The 16,709-nt window shown below is 38.0% G+C and overlaps 1 protein-coding gene across 2 annotated transcripts; it reads left to right on the top strand.

The window, feature by feature from the left end:
* The first annotated feature begins 3,362 nt into the window (after nt 1-3,362).
* Nucleotides 3,363-15,986, top strand: atp2a1l (ATPase sarcoplasmic/endoplasmic reticulum Ca2+ transporting 1, like). Of its 2 annotated transcripts, XM_056771808.1 has the most exons (24): nt 3,363-3,651; nt 4,588-4,605; nt 4,748-4,830; nt 7,053-7,157; nt 7,256-7,394; nt 7,668-7,748; nt 7,871-7,956; nt 8,312-8,609; nt 8,981-9,147; nt 9,670-9,758; nt 9,846-9,948; nt 10,030-10,161; nt 10,269-10,385; nt 10,591-10,809; nt 11,504-11,615; nt 11,756-11,979; nt 12,093-12,313; nt 12,404-12,606; nt 12,692-12,777; nt 12,865-12,998; nt 13,181-13,298; nt 13,388-13,505; nt 13,770-13,815; nt 15,682-15,986. In XM_056771808.1, the coding sequence occupies exons 1-23, from the start codon at nt 3,534-3,536 to the stop codon at nt 13,772-13,774; spliced, it is 2,976 nt and encodes a 991-aa protein (XP_056627786.1). In that variant the 5' UTR covers nt 3,363-3,533; the 3' UTR covers nt 13,775-13,815; nt 15,682-15,986. The 2 variants fall into 2 exon arrangements, with proteins under 2 accessions (XP_056627786.1, XP_056627785.1); XM_056771807.1 differs by lacking the exon at nt 13,770-13,815.
* Nucleotides 15,987-16,709: the final 723 nt, after the last annotated feature.

Here is a 16,709-nt window from a genome sequence, read left to right as displayed (position 1 = left end):
ACCTCTATGTTTATAATACTGCAGTGCAAAAGAACAAGATTGCACATCACTACCATGTCTACGAATGTCAGTGTACCATGTTTGAAAGAGTTTGGACTAAAGAATGATCAATAGCACATGCTAAAGCACAGCTCTTTACTTTGACAGTGGCATGAACTCTAAGCTCAGCAGTATCTCCTTTCATGTCAGCAGAAACCATGAACACCAGGTTGAGTAACTCTAAACGTATCTGTGCCAACTGTGTGTTGGGGTGTTCATGCACTAAAGCAATGACAGGGGAATAAGAAAAGTTCATGTTGTCTTCACTCTAATGTGAATTGATGACATTGCCATGACATCATTAGCCTGGCAAGAACATGTCCATCTTATACCTCAGTCTCACAGAAAGAAAGTAATAAGCAAACATAAAAATCAAGCATATTTTTAGAACCATTCATGACATTTTAATAGTATTCTTAGATGCACTAAATATTCATATTTTGTGTCCACTATCGTTAAAAATAGACATCTGCTTAATGGAATAGTTCACCCAAAAATCTGTCATCATTTCCTCACCCAGAAGTTGTTCCAAACTTATGGTATTGTGCTGTACACATAAAAAGATATGGAAGAATGTTGAAACCAAACAGTTCTGGGGCACATTTGACCACCATAGTAGGAAGTTAAACTACTATGGTCATCGAGAACTGATTGTTTTCCCACATTCTTAAAAATATCTTGTTTTGTGTTCAACAGAACAAATAAATGTATGGCTTTGGAACACCTTCAGGGTGAATATAGGATGACATAACTTTTAGTTTTGGGTGAACTTCCCCTTAATTGTCCTCAAAACCTACAAACAATCCACTAAAATGGTATCTTGCATGTGTGCACTGTTGCCTAACGACTGTAATTTTCATTCCATGACCACAAGTTTCACCTAACAATAAAGGACAGAATGCAGACATTTATCACAAACACTAGCTATAGTATACAGGCATGTTAATGGATTATAGCAGTACATTTTTAATAATAAGAATCATTTTATCAATGATATATTTAGGCAGCTTTAAAGTTTGGTTCGTTGCAAAACCAAAAATACTGGAAAAGATATAGATTACAGCTGCTCTATGTTATCGCGGTGTATATATGAAACAGTAAAGTAAGATTGACGAATTGGTTTCAGCTAAGCCCCTGAGCTGTGAATCCGAGGATAGTCTGTCCTGTGAGATATTGAGTTAAATGTCATTGGGTGGTCAGAGGAAAACGACACACCCGTCTGCATTGCTATAATCACAGTGTGTTGAATGAACAACAAGATAGAAAGCACAGATGCATGTACAAAGAGCTTTCAATAAAATAAGTGGTAATGTCAAGTTTATGTACTTTCCCCAGCATGCCATTTGAATGAATGATAATATTCTATTAAACTGTTCAGTGTATGGGTGTGTCAGAAGTGTGAAATATGTCAATGCAGCTGTCCTACAGATTTCAAAAGTGAAGACAGGCCATTTAATGTCTGTTTTAGCTTGCCTCTCAGCTCTCTCTTCTGTACTTCAGATCACAATTTTGTAAACTTGAATATGGCAATTCATGCTGCCTTCAAGTGATGTCGTAAATATTTTATTCATGAGTTCTGCAGATATGAACGCTGTTAATAAAGTTGTTTGAAGTTGGTTCTTGGACAACCTCAAAAATATTTGTTGTAGTTACCAAGAAAATCATTAGGTCAGAAAAAATGTGATAAGTTATTTAATTTCTGGTCTATTTTATATTTACACTATTCATAGCCCTTTATAGAATGTTTTTTCTACCATTGCATGCTAGTTCAGTTGATAAGTCTTCATATGTGTCGTATTAATTATCTCATTCGTTTTTCTCATTGTTTGGTCCTTGTATTTAAACCCTGAGTTCTCCCTTGTTTCTATTTTGATGTATTAAATGAATGTAATTTGTCTCCTGAGTTGATTATAAGAGATTTAGTCAATGTTGTCTTTAGTGAAATTATGATACTTCATTGTGGTATTTATCGAAGTTTGTAACATTCATATACAGATGACAATCCAAGGCTCAGTTTAGATAATAGGAGGATGAAATCAGGCATGGACACCTATTCTTTCCACAATTTCTTCATTATACATGAATGTTATGTAATTTTTATGTCATTTGAGGCAATATTCTATAATTGAAATTACTCTCTTTAAATCATATATACATAAATATATATATATATATATATATATATATCTCACTATGGTTAGCTGGAGTTAGTTGTATTTGATGTGATATCAGAAGCTTTTTAAAGGCTACGATTTTGATAACAATTTAACAAATACTGTATTTGAATATTTGGTGTTGTATTGATATTTAATAATGTTCCTGATCTACTGTGTATTAGCTCGTGGGATCAGAGTTTCTTAAAATGAATCTGAGTATGTGTAGAGTCTGAGAGTTGATGGATATTCTTCAGCCTGACATTATTCCCCTCCATCTCTGTTTCGCCTTAACAAGTGCTAAAAAAGAAACCGACCATCTTTGGGTCACAGACAAAGTCCATTTTTAGGTTTACGTTTAATCTAAAACTTAGGCCTATGCCTGCAGGATTTTTGTTAGCATAGTTCTATCAGTTAACAAAAAATCTATAAATGTGTACACCATGTTATCTACATATACAGTATGGTTATTGTGACATTAAAATGATTTACAGTATTAGTGCTAGCCAATAAGGACAAAGCAAGTATAGGTGTTCGCTGTTAGAAGTCAGGTTGGAACTAGATAACCTAATGTCCCAACCTGTGAAAGCTGATCTTGAAAGGGGGTCTGCAGACCGAATTGCTGACAAGCTCTCAAACACTTTTAAAGCAGCATGACATATTTGTATAAATCTAATTGGATCAATGTAAAATCAAATGAGGTCTGGATTTGATCATAAGTGATGATATTATCCTTTACAAAAACTTTCTCATGCCAAAAGCACGGATCTCAGGGTGGCATTCACTTGTTGTAACAACACTCCTTTAATGCTTGTACCAAATTAACCTACCAGCGCTTCTATACACCCCCTCCCCACATCAGAGGCCATTTGGCCCGTCACTCACTTTCTTCTGTCTCTCGCTCTCTCACCTTCTCCTCTCTCCTTATTCCACTGACCACGCATGTTCCAAAAACAGATCAACTTTTCATTCAGCCCTTAGGTATCTACCCACATGCTCCTTGCCCACCCTGTTACCCCTAGATTATCAAGTCAAGTCGTCCAACCCCTTAACCATGACCCTGCCCTGCAAAGCCATATGCAGGAGACTGGAATTCTGGGGTGTGATGATCGACAACGTTGGCCAATGGGGCAGCAGGGAGCCGTATAAAAGGGCACACAATTGAGAATTTATTCGCTCTTTCTGTCAATCCATCGCTCCAGTGAGGAGGGGGTCCAAGTAAGGGGTCAGATTTTCCAGTGCAGAGAACACCAAGAGCAATAGATACAATCAATAAGAAGCACGGATAGACCCGTTTAACTAAGCTTTTGCTACTACTGAAGTTCCTTCACTCCTGACAGGATGGAGGACTCCTACGCCAAGACCTCGGTTGAGACCCTGGCCTACTTTGGGGTTAATGAGAACACTGGCTTGTCCCCTGATCAAGTCAAGAAGAACCTGGCCAAGTACGGCCATAATGGTGAGATCAATAAAATGCATGCAGCGATTGCTTAGAAAATCTGAAAGCTGGAAACATCTCTTATTTCAAAGCCACAGCTTTTGGGTTAACAGCTTTGGAATAGTGATAATGGTAAACACAACTACATAGACTATATGCCACTCTGAGGCTACGTGATTCCCTTTGTTAGAAATACATGATAGATGTTTAAGGATATTCTGAAATGTTCAGCCTACTCTGTGACATTTGAAGTGACATCGACAGGTTGTGGCGCAGAAGCTGAGAAGCAGGCTTTGAAAATAGCCTGTGGCAGAGGGGGAGAAGGGAAGAGACACATGTGATGGCACAGGGGTCTTGCTTGGTTATTTGAGACGTCTAACTAAAGGAACAGTATTTAGGCTTATGGGGGTAGGCAGATTCTTAGATGCTGCAGGAAGTTGGCCTGGGAGATCACATTTGTTACTGTCATTGCAAAGTCGCACAACAGATCTTCTTATAAAGAGAGGCTTTAGCATGCACAAGCTCTTTTTACTTCCAATACGTTTTCCTGAAGTGTTGGAAACAGGAAAGACTTGAAAACACTTGTGTGAAAGGCCAAATCATGTGTAATAGCAAGCATTTCATTTAGCAAAAATATGTGTTTTGGATGACTGTCTGAAGATATTTAAATATATTTCAATGTTTGACTGTATGACTGGTCTTATATAAATGTTTTTAATCGTCTTCTTAATCCATTATCTTAATGTTTAAATCCACTTTTTTAATTGCATTCCTAAATATTGTATATGTGTCTAGGGTGACGTATATTAAGGTCATAATTCATTCATCTTTATTCAACAAAAAATACTCTACTTTGATTTACACATACTGTCAGCCAAATGTCGTAATGAATTAATGATTCTTAATCAGTTTATCTTTTCTTTTTCTTCTGTCTGCTCCATATACTTTGATTCCCAGAGCTGCCAGCTGAAGAGGGTACGTATGAACATTTTGATGATAAAGTAACAAACATTTATTATATATACTAGTTACTGTTATGTCATAAGTGATAAAAATTAGTTTTTAATCATGTATCTTGAAAAAAGGAAATACTCAACTTTGGTCCATTCCCTTGCAGGAAAGTCCGTCTGGGAGTTGATTGTTGAGCAGTTTGAGGATCTGTTGGTCAGAATTTTGCTGCTTGCCGCCTGCATCTCTTTCGTAAGTCAGCAATTATATGTGGCTAATTAAAGACACCAGGTGCATCACAAACCCAATGGTAAACTAAATATACTGGTTATTATTAAGAATTCTTTTTTTAAGAAAACTAGGTCGATAGAATGTGAAAGGTGCTGTCATTTATAGATGCTGTGATCTTTGACATTCACTTTTAAACATGCCCTTTAAACGTATGGGTGCATCTTTTAACCAGCTGTTGTAGTACAGTGTAAGTTGCCATAAGCACAAACCCAAGCATATGTCGTGTTGTGCAACAAGGCACATGTGTGACCCTGGACCACAAAACCAGTCTCAAGTAGCACCGGAACATTTTTAGTAAAAGACAAAAATACATTGTATGGGTCAAATTGATCGATTTTTCTTTTATGCCACAAATCATTGGAACATTAAGTAAAGATCATGTTCCATGAAGATGTTTTGTAAATTTCCCACCCAAATATATAAAAACTTTATTTTTGTGAGCGGATTGCCTGCTACAGTGCCCCTAATTTACAATTCAAAGGCAATTTTCTCAATTTTTTTGATCCCTCAGATTCAGAGTTGTAAACTGTTGTATCTCCGCCAGATATTGTCCTATCATAACAACTCATACATCCATAGAAAGTTTAATTGTTCAGCTTTCAGATGATGGAAAATCTCAATTTCGAAAAATGTACCCATAAGACTTGTTTTCTTGTCCAGGGTCACATATGCACTGTCATTCTAATGCAACTGAGAACTTTGTTGCTTAAAAGTTTTCTAACTACTAGTTAGAAGCCGCACTGTTAGTGTCATTTTTTAAGTGTCAAGTTGCGAAGTATCAGTATGGTGGAGGCTTGGGGGTTAGAAGTGTGTTGGGAGGTTAGAGGTGAATGAGGGGGGTATTCATTTCTGACTCCCACCTCTCTGCGTCTTGGCCAGTTGTTTCAATGTCCTTAGAAGGGAAATATTGAGGAGTACTAAAGGAGGGTGAGTGGGAAGAGGTTTATTTTAAGAAGGAGTCGAGTCAAAGACAGAAACTCTATCCTTCGGTAAAGGTCAGGGGAGATGTAGGGCTAGGGCAGAAAATGTGAAGGTAGCGTAAATATATCAAAGTCTGTTGTGCAACAATATTGTGCAATACAGTTTTGGGTGACACATTTATATGCCTTATGTCTGTTGCACAAGAGGTAAATAAACCATGTTATAAGAATATAGCATTTCTTCACCTCATAAATAAACATTTTATGTGGGTCCAGTCAGCCAATAAGCCTTCAACTGGTTAACAAATCAAAAGTTTATACAAATGCAGTATTATTTCTTTGCATTGATAAACATGCTCAACAAATGTTTACAACACATGCCTATATGCATATATTTCATATTTCAACACGTTATGAGGAGTTAATTTAATATATACATTTTTGTTTTGGAATTATGAATTATTTCTTACAAGATATTAATCCAGTCTCAAGGCGGTTCCAGGCATAGGCACAAAATGTAGAATCTATTGATTCTTGTGGACACAAATCGTACATATTTAAGGTGGCTACCCCCCCTTACCCCAGCCCTAAACCTGTCACAGGGACAAAATCAAATCATAATAAAACGTATGAATGAGATCGTAGTAATACACACAAATGAGCCACCTTGTGAAATAGGAATGAATTCCCATCAGATTGCATTGATATATATTTATACATATGAAAGGTACTAACTATTAAAACGTGTTAGATTGAAAGTCGTGCTGGGAGACCAAGGGGCAATCATCCGGTCTCTCTTGTGAAACCAACAAGGTTGGTTGAACGCAATTCATCGACTGGCCGCTAGAGGCTGGCTCCAAAACAGAGCAGAATCTCGATGAGCCCCACGTTAAAAGTCTGCAAATTAAGTGCGTGGTCACTTGTGTGACAAGTCGTTTTTACTGTTAACAAACCTTCAGGTGATGTCACGGACACTACGTCCATATTTTAAACAGTCTATGTGGGTGACACGAAAAGAGTCATGCTGAGTGACACAAAAGAAAGGGGAAATTGGTGTCTATTAACACAAATCAAAAGATTACATTTTGTCACAATGTCCTGAATTGCCGTTAGACTGTGTTGAAGATATGCACAGGACAACGTTGTATACAGTGTGCTTAGTGTTTCAACTTTTATAAGGTTGTGTGTGGACTATATGACACAACGACTGGAATTAGGACTAATATATATCTTGTGGTGCTCCCTTATTTTTCTTTGTTTTAGGTGCTGGCTTGGTTTGAGGAAGGTGAGGACACAGTCACTGCCTTCGTCGAGCCTTTTGTCATCTTGCTCATTCTTATTGCCAATGCTGTTGTCGGTGTCTGGCAGGTAATGCAGAAATTATACACAGTTACCTCAAAACAGTAAAGAATATGTGAATGCATAGTTCGCTTGCATACAAATACAAATATCTGTTTGCCGTACAGGAGCGTAATGCCGAGAGCGCCATTGAGGCTCTGAAGGAGTATGAGCCTGAGATGGGTAAGGTCTACCGCTCTGACAGAAAGAGCGTCCAGATGATCAAGGCCAGAGAGATTGTCCCTGGTGACATTGTGGAGGTGTCTGGTAAGGTTTCTTCTAAAAAGCTCTTCACTTATTGTCTTTTGTGAGTGTTGGGATTGAAGAAAAAAATGTAGATAGACCTGACAGAAGTTACAGGGGGATAAGTATGTGTGGCCTAATGCCACTTAGTGCATTGTTGTCAGTTTATCCTGGGTAGCAAGTGGTTGATAAAAATGTGCTGTAGTAAAAACTGCTTTTTTTTGCATAAAGAACTACGGTATATCTGTTTGCCTCGATTAGGTAGCCATACTCTAAACCCTCTTTTCTCTTACTCAGTTGGTGATAAAGTCCCTGCTGACATCAGACTTACTGCTATTCGTTCCACCACTATTCGTGTTGACCAGTCCATCCTGACTGGTTAGTACCTCTAGGATTGTACTGTAACCTAAATATCATCAAACAGATGATCCCTACTATCATGCATCTTCTTATCTGACTTTTAATTTTAATGTTATATAAACAAGAATAACTCTGTGTAGGTGAATCCGTCAGTGTGATCAAGCACACCGATCCTGTCCCAGACCTCAGAGCTGTCAATCAGGACAAGAAGAACATGCTTTTCTCTGTGAGTGAAGACAAAAGAAGAATCTTTCATTTTGTGTCCAATATTTTTTCTTGATCTAGCCATACACGTTATTCTAACATTTTATTGGGTTGATAGGAAATTGTGCATGACCTACTTTCTAAAAGTTCAGTAAGCCCCCATTCCTAAACTGGCCCATGAAATTAGAGTTGCTTTATAGAAAGTTTTTCACATTTCTAACCCCAATTCTACATTAAACCCTATCTATAATTCAATTGGTTTGATGGTTAAAGCTATGTCCTTCAGCACCAACAGAAGTTGTTAATTCAAGAACAGGACCTACAGTATTTAGGTAAATCACATTTACTTACCATTTGTTTGATTCTCCCACATTTAGGGCACAAACATTGCTTCTGGAAAAGCTATTGGCGTTGCTATTGCTACTGGTGTGTCAACTGAGATCGGTAAGATCCGTGACCAGATGGCTGCCACCGAGCAGGAGAAGACCCCCCTACAGCAGAAACTGGATGAGTTTGGTGAACAGCTCTCAAAGGTTATCACTCTGATCTGTATTGCTGTCTGGATGATCAACATTGGCCACTTCAATGACCCTGTCCATGGTGGATCCTGGATCCGTGGTGCCGTTTATTACTTTAAGATTGCTGTCGCTCTTGCTGTGGCTGCTATCCCAGAGGGTGAGTATAACAATTCACTCAATACATCTCTCTAATGAGATTCTGATTTCCCACCATTCAGATAGCAATCACCTTTTGTCAACATTTCACATTACATTTTTTGAATTTGGCAAAACTTTGATCTCAAGTGCCTAGAAGACATTTTTTTATCAAGGCATGCTTTTATTGGCAAAACTCATGACTTTTGCACCGTTTACCAATCTGCACCCATAAAAATGTCTGAATTTGTGGTCTTTCTTCAATGTTTTCTACATCTGATCAAATGAAGGTTGTTGGAACAAATCTTTCAGTCTTAAAAGTTTGTTACATTAAGGATTACCCTTACCTATAGTCAGGTAGGCAACCATAACTTTTTTCTCCTCACCTCTCAGGTTTGCCTGCTGTCATCACTACCTGCCTGGCACTTGGTACTAGACGTATGGCCAAGAAAAATGCCATTGTCCGCTCTCTGCCCTCCGTGGAAACCCTGGGCTGCACCTCTGTCATCTGCTCTGATAAGACTGGCACTTTGACCACCAACCAGATGTGTGTGACCAAAGTATGTATTCACATGCCCATACGGACATCCATTATTTAATAACGAGGCTAGGGCTAATACTGGTATAATGTAATGTACTGATCCGGTACGTAAATAGTTTCATTTTCCACTGCAGGGCTTATAACAAAACTTTTTAGAATGTAAACACAAATGCGTCCCTCTCTGCCTCGGTAACGCAAGAATCTGAGCAATGACTTGAAAACATTTTCATTTCTCTTGGTACCCCCAGCTCCAGCTATTAACCAACTAAGTTACCTTTTTTAATAACTTGCTTTTTTGGCTACAAAGAGATCTGGTATCCAGGTAACAGGCGAGTGACCAATCCTAATGTCACTACACGCAGTGTATTTGCACGATTCAATCGTTTTATGCTGAGCCAATTCAAGTGGAAATATAACCGTAATCGTTTCAGACCGTGCTTAGAATGGTTCGGTTCGATGGTGGAAAAGCGCTCATTGATGTTGATATATACATTTTTATACACCTATTCCCTCAGAGACTAAAAAGAAAATGTTTTTACAGATGTTCATCATTGACAAAGTTGAGGGAGATCACGTTGACCTTGATTGCTTTGATATCTCTGGCTCCAAGTACACCCCTGAGGGTGAGGTGTAAGTATACAATCAAATTTTCCTTCTTAACAGACTATACGGTATGTAAGGCAATCCTAATCAGAGTCGTGAATGTAACCCCTTTAGAACAAAGTCGGGTGCTCGCGTTGACTGTAGTCAGTATGACAGTTTGGTTGAGCTTGCCACAATCTGCGCCCTGTGCAATGACTCCTCCCTCGACTACAACGAGGTAGGTGTGCATTCTTTCAGACATACTAGAGCAAGCTGTAATATAATTTCAAGATTAAAATATTTGAATTGTGTGTTGCAGTCCAAGAAGATCTTTGAGAAGGTTGGCGAGGCCACTGAGACTGCCCTGAGCTGCTTAGTTGAAAAGATGAATGTGTTCAAGAGCAATGTTAACAACCTGTCTCCGGTCGAGAGAGCCAATGCCTGCTGCAGTGTACGTATGGGATTAAACCTTACTAGATAGGCTCATAATATAGAGCTAATAGGAGATGCAAATATAACATTATGACTCCTACGTGAATCCCCTGTCACCTTTTGTAGGTTGTGAAGCAGCTAATGAAGAAAAACTTCACTCTGGAGTTCTCCCGTGATAGGAAATCCATGTCTGTTTATTGTAGCCCTGTAAAAGGTGATGCAGGCTGCAAAATGTTTGTGAAGGTGTGTTTTTGTTTCTTTTACCACACTGTATATCAAAGTACCATAGCCTTCGTTATGTTTAATACCATTACTGCACCATGGTTCCCATGCTAGTTTAAGCAACACATTATTACAATCATTTTGTTTAAGCATTCTGTTTTACAGCTTGTTTTACTTTGTGTAATTAATTGATGTACGTATCACACTTTCCTTTCTTGGGTAATAGGGAGCTCCAGAGGGTGTGATCGACAGGTGTGCCTATGTGCGTGTTGGTGCCACACGTTTGCCCTTAACTGGTGTTGTGAAGGATAAGATCCTGGCCACTATCAAGGAGTGGGGTACCGGCCGTGATACCCTTCGTTGCTTGGCCCTGGCCACCCGTGACCATCCCTTGAAGGTTGAGGAAATGATACTTGAGGACTCTACTAAATTTGCTGACTATGAGGTGAACATAAAAAGAGTACACTTTGATAGATTTATACCAAATAACATCCCAACTTCAAAGAACAGTTCGGCTCCTGTTGTGATAGTTTACATCTGATATTAAGATCCGTTTTGGTCTATCGGATCACAAGAGGACGACGATAAATACAGGTCTGAACGGGTCTGAAACGTTTTGAGCTGGTCCACTTTCAACCACTTCCAGAGGTAGTCAAAAACTCATTTTACCAAATTGTCTTCGTGGTGTAGACGCTCATGTGGTTGAATGCATTCGAACAGCCACATGAGACCGCCTACTTTCTGCATACGGACATAATATGTAAAAATGCTTAATTGCGCCGACAGGATTTAAACTTTACCGGCTGAACCTAAACGTTTGGTTTAAAAACGAACACCTGTTTTTATTTTTTTTGCCTTCTCCGGTCAGGTTCGTATGTACATTGCATGCGCTTATTTAGTCCATTTGGTCTAAAAGGCCCTTGAAAAGCCCTGTTACTTAGCCGCCAATAAACCCTCTCCTCAAAAAAATTATAGAAGTGGACAGATGTGGTCGAAAGTGGACACAAGAGATGGATCAAAACACCAGGTGTAAAAGGTGTCTCTTTTGTCCGTTTGTGATCCGATCAACCAATATGCATCTTAATGCCAGGAATAGGAAAGTTTGACATTCTTTTTCTGTCTTATTTGTTTTTTCTCAGACTGACCTTACCTTCGTTGGCTGTGTTGGTATGTTGGACCCTCCCCGTAAAGAGGTTACTGGTGCCATTGAACTGTGCAGGGCTGCTGGCATTCGTGTTATTATGATCACTGGTGCGAATTTTCACTCCAGTTCACTCCTTTTCCATTGTTTTATTAGTCTTTTTCATCACTTTTATATTGTACTTTTGCAATACCTAAGACCTGTCTATCAAATGACTAAGGAGCCTTATTATTGTAATGGAAATGTTCAGGTGACAACAAGGGTACTGCTGTGGCCATCTGCCGTCGTATTGGCATCTTTTCTGAGGATCAGGATGTGACCGGCAGGGCTTACACTGGCCGTGAGTTTGATGACCTGCCCCGCTCTGAGCAGAGTGAAGCTGTACGCAGGGCCTGTTGCTTTGCTCGTGTTGAGCCTTCCCACAAGTCTAAGATTGTTGAGTTCCTGCAGGGCTTTGATGAGATTACTGCCATGGTAAGACATAAGAATCTACACTCACTAAACACAGGCTAATTCAGACAATATCATGGACACCTTGTGATATGATTGACCTCAAGAGAACTTTGAGATTGTTTTGTTTCTTCTAGACTGGTGATGGTGTCAATGATGCCCCTGCCTTGAAAAAGGCAGAGATTGGCATTGCCATGGGCTCTGGCACTGCCGTTGCCAAGTCAGCCTCTGAGATGGTCCTGGCCGACGACAACTTTTCCTCCATTGTGGCTGCTGTTGAGGAAGGCAGAGCCATTTACAACAATATGAAGCAGTTCATTCGTTATCTGATTTCTTCAAATGTTGGAGAGGTCGTCTGGTGAGAATCCATGACTCACATTGAACACCCGATGCCCTTGTTTCATATTATGTTTAATGTTCTCATATTTGTGACACTCTTCTCTTCCAGTATTTTCTTGACTGCTGCTCTTGGTATGCCTGAGGCTCTGATCCCAGTTCAGCTGCTGTGGGTGAACTTGGTAACTGACGGACTGCCCGCCACTGCTTTGGGCTTCAACCCTCCTGATCTTGATATCATGGGCAAGCCACCCCGCTCTGCCAAAGAGCCTCTCATCTCTGGCTGGTTGTTCTTTAGATACATGGTCATTGGAGGTTGGTATCCTTATCAACTTTTTGAAATAGCTTATGTTCTATGTGTAAACTTTGGTTGTATTCTCAAAAAACTCATTGTCTTCAGGTTATGTGGGTGCTGCCACTGTGGCTGCTGCTGCACACTGGTTCCTGTATGATCATGAGGGTCCTTCTATCACATTCTACCAGCTGGTAAAAATCAATATTATGTTTAATAAAGATATGTTTTTCTGTTCATTTCTGGTGATTTATCTTCCGGTTTGCTACTTTTTTTTGTAGTCTCACTTTATGCAGTGTCATGAAGATAATGAGGAGTTCGTTGGCGTTGAATGTGAGGTGTTTGAGGCTGCTCCACCTATGACCATGGCTCTGTCTGTCTTGGTGACAATTGAGATGTTCAATGCCCTTAACAGGTTACACATTTCATCTGATTCTGTTATACTGTTACACACTGTTGTGGCTTCTCTAAATCAATACTATGGCTCTGTTCCAAAACCTGCTGTTTACATAGGAGCACAAAAAATGAAATTATATACGTACAACATAATGTATAAAATATATATTCTTTAAAGCTTTTCCCTGTCTTTATCTGTAGTTTGTCTGAGAACCAGTCTCTCTTACGTATGCCTCCATGGAGTAATGGCTGGCTGCTCGCCGCCATGACCCTCTCCATGTCCCTCCACTTCATGATCCTCCATGTGGACCCCCTGCCTGTATGAAGCTTTATCTTGTTTTTAACATTTGATACCTATCCATTGACTGTGACTGTCCACCAACCATGATCTTCCTTTTCCTTTTCTAGATGATCTTCAAGTTAACTGCCCTGAGCATTGAACAGTGGATGGTGGTACTGAAGCTCTCTTTCCCTGTCATTCTCCTTGATGAGATTTTGAAATTTGTTGCCCGCAACCACCTGGAACGTAAGTTCTAAAACGTATTTATAAAAATAAAATCTGTCTTATATCAGTATTAACAACTTTTGTAAGAATTACAAAAAGGCTTTACATATTTTGTTCCTGGTTCTTTCATACTACTCGGGTCAATACTACCCATTGTACTACTGATTTACATTTAACTACTAACTTTTAACTCTATCTATCATGAATCCCCATTCACTCTCTTCATTTTTTAACTCTCATACTCATGTAATCTATTTCACACTAACCTGCTGTATTCACTTCCAGCCTAAACCAGTGCCCCCTCCCTCAGTTTTCAAGTAACAAAAGCAAGGTATAGAACACTCACCTCTTACAACACATGTGTAATTCCTGTCTTTAAACAGTATGTGTTTGTTTAAATGTTTGTGTGGATCTGTACTTGTGTTCGTTTTGGTGGAATGGTTTTGCTTTCAGAAAACAAGTGATTTTAAACGTATGTAAGGACACTCACCTAAAGGATTATTAGGAACACCTGTTCAATTTCTCAATTTCTCTTAGTGCCAATTTGGCATCGTTTAAATGCCACGGCCTACCTGAGCATTGTTTCTGACCATGTCCATCCCTTTACGACCACCATGTACCCATCCTCTGATGGCTACTTCCAGCAGGATAATGCACCAAGTCACAAAGCTCCAATCATTTCAAATTGGTTTCTTGAACATGACAATGAGTTCTCTGTAATAAAATGGCCCCCACAGTCACCAGATCTCAACCCAATAGAGCATCTTTGGGATGTGGGGGAACGCGAGCTTCGTGCATCCCACAAATCTCCATCAACTGCAAAATGATATCCTATCAATATGGGTCAACATTTCTAAAGAATGCTTTCAGCACCTTGTTGAATCAATGCCACATAGAATTAAGGCAGTTCTGAAGGCGAAAGGGGGTCAAACACAGTATTAGTATGGTGTTCCTAATAATCCTTTAGGTGATTGTATGTCATGTACTTATATATTTTTTACATATTTTTTTAAATAAAGGGACAGTTATACATAATGTCAAGGCAACAATCCATATATATTTTCGGGATGTTTAGATGACTTGGTTCCTTTTCAAGTAAATGCCTGATTGGTTTATCAACCAAGAAACTCTGGAATTTGACGGTACAAAAAAAGTGAAGTATTGAGAAAATCGGCTTTAAAGTTGTTTATCAGAGGCTCAGTTGTAGGCTGTTGCTAAGAAGAAACAGGTTTTGTTTCATTTTTGTTAGCGGTTTGGCTGCATCTACTCACAAGAGTAAAGTTTTGATATATTTACGCTTGGAAATGTATAAAATATCTTGATGGAACATAATCTTTACTTAATATCCTAATGATTTTTGGCATGAAAGGATAACATACATATATATATATATATATATATATATATATATATATGTCTTCATATATTGATGTTTGCATTACCAAACCAACTCCATGTATAAGGCTTTTGCAAGTGCATTAAGCTTGTTTAGTAACTTAACTAGTAGGTTTTGGCACTGAAAAAGTAAGAATGAGTTCTGTGTAACACAAGTTTCGAATAAAGAATTAAAATGACACATAGAATAACATAGCCCTTACGAAAATGTACCATGGTTTTACTACAGTTAAAACCAAAAAACATGTTTACGGCAGCAAAACAATGGTTATCACAAAATAAACGATTGTAACTGGTGTAAAATCATGGTTTTGCCCAAAGTAATAAATGCTCCAAAAAACTGGTGACTATACTTGTACCTAAAAAAAAACATGTTTAAATTTCGTAAGGGAGTTAATACATTTTTGTGTTTTTACCTAACCTTATCATCTTAAAATTGTTGTTCCAGGAACATCTACTTTGTGTTTATGGTGTTCTTGAATGTTAATATTTAAACTGCAAATTGAAGCATGGCTTTCAATCTTTTGCTATTTATTGTGACACTGTGTATAAAAGCATTTGAAGTTTGGGACACAACATGTGCAATTTTACAGCAGAAGCTTGCGTTTCTGGTTTGTCGCATTTCTTATGCATATAAATGAAAGTTAATGGAGCAAAAAGACAGGTATGGCCGATGCATTACTTGAAACATCAAGTCAGGTGTGGTTGGAGCTAAACACTGGCCCTCAAGGAACTGAGTTTTACACCTTTGCTATGTGATTGGTATTAAACTGTAATTAACTTTTTTTTAATCACTTTCCAGCTCAAAATTGAAATGTATAGATGAAAAGTGGGAGTGAAAGAAATGGGAAAAAATAAGGAGAAGACGACAGAAAGGAGGAGGATTAAAAGGAAGAATGTATAACATCCAGAGGAGCTTCAGTGAGCCTGTTCCCAACACAGAGAGAAAGAAATCATCAGAAAAGGATCCAAAAAACAAAACTGCTATATTTAGGACAGATATTAATATATAGGACAACCCTTTCCAAATTAGTGTTTGAATTATGAAGTATTTTATTCTTAAAATTACCAAGAAAGGCATTAAAACACTTTTTTGTTTAAATGGTACATATTGAGTTTGTCCGTCTTTGTCTTACTTTTTTGTCTTTAACTCTATTTACACATTCTATTTTTCCAATCACAAGTCATGCCATGAAAAAACAAAATATCTACAAATTTTTACTACTAAGTAATTGACTTGGAAGTTCATGAAGTTCAATTAAAAGTATTTTATTTAGCTTTAAAGTGAGACAACGATTCTGTTCAGGAAAAAGGTAGTTGCTGAAATCACAAACTTATTTTTATATTATTACTAGTAGACTATATTTTGCAATAATTTAAACATATATTCACATGAAGAGCTCTTTTCCTAAACGCTATAAATCCATTTTAATAGTATTCATGAAAATTACATTTTTTACCTAGACCCATACATTTTGTTAATATTCAATTTATCCTGTTAAAATGGTCTACTGGCTCAGTCTGAACATGTTAAACAATGATTTTTAAATGAAACAACAATATTGTTTTATTTTTTTCAAAACGCTACAAATCCATCCTTTTTTCAAAAAAAATTTGGTTTATTTCTTTTTAAAAACAATTAAACAAGAGAACATGCAACATATGACATCAGGGACTCTTACGATAAATTAATATAAATCAAATAAATGCAATTGCATGAAATAACTAACAGCCAAATAAAATAAATAGTAACAAACTTAATAGTAAAATAAAATAAATATTTTCAATTTCATGTTTCAATACACATTCATGTTTCCACCACATACAAAA

Source organism: Triplophysa dalaica, chromosome 17, assembly GCF_015846415.1.
Source record: "Triplophysa dalaica isolate WHDGS20190420 chromosome 17, ASM1584641v1, whole genome shotgun sequence".
NCBI lineage: Eukaryota > Metazoa > Chordata > Actinopteri > Cypriniformes > Nemacheilidae > Triplophysa > Triplophysa dalaica.
The sequence above is the reverse complement of the archived record's forward strand: the minus strand, read 5'-3'. Positions and strand labels throughout refer to the sequence as shown.

Bases quoted from the DNA above. Each gene is read 5' to 3' on its own strand.
- atp2a1l (XM_056771807.1), top strand. From the start codon at position 3,534: ATGGAGGACTCCTACGCCAAGACCTCGGTTGAGACCCTGGCCTACTTT. The intron at 8,610-8,980 runs GTGAGTATAACA...CTCACCTCTCAG, and splicing joins TGTGGCTGCTATCCCAGAGG to GTTTGCCTGCTGTCATCACT. The intron at 12,607-12,691 runs GTTGGTATCCTT...CATTGTCTTCAG, and splicing joins TAGATACATGGTCATTGGAG to GTTATGTGGGTGCTGCCACT.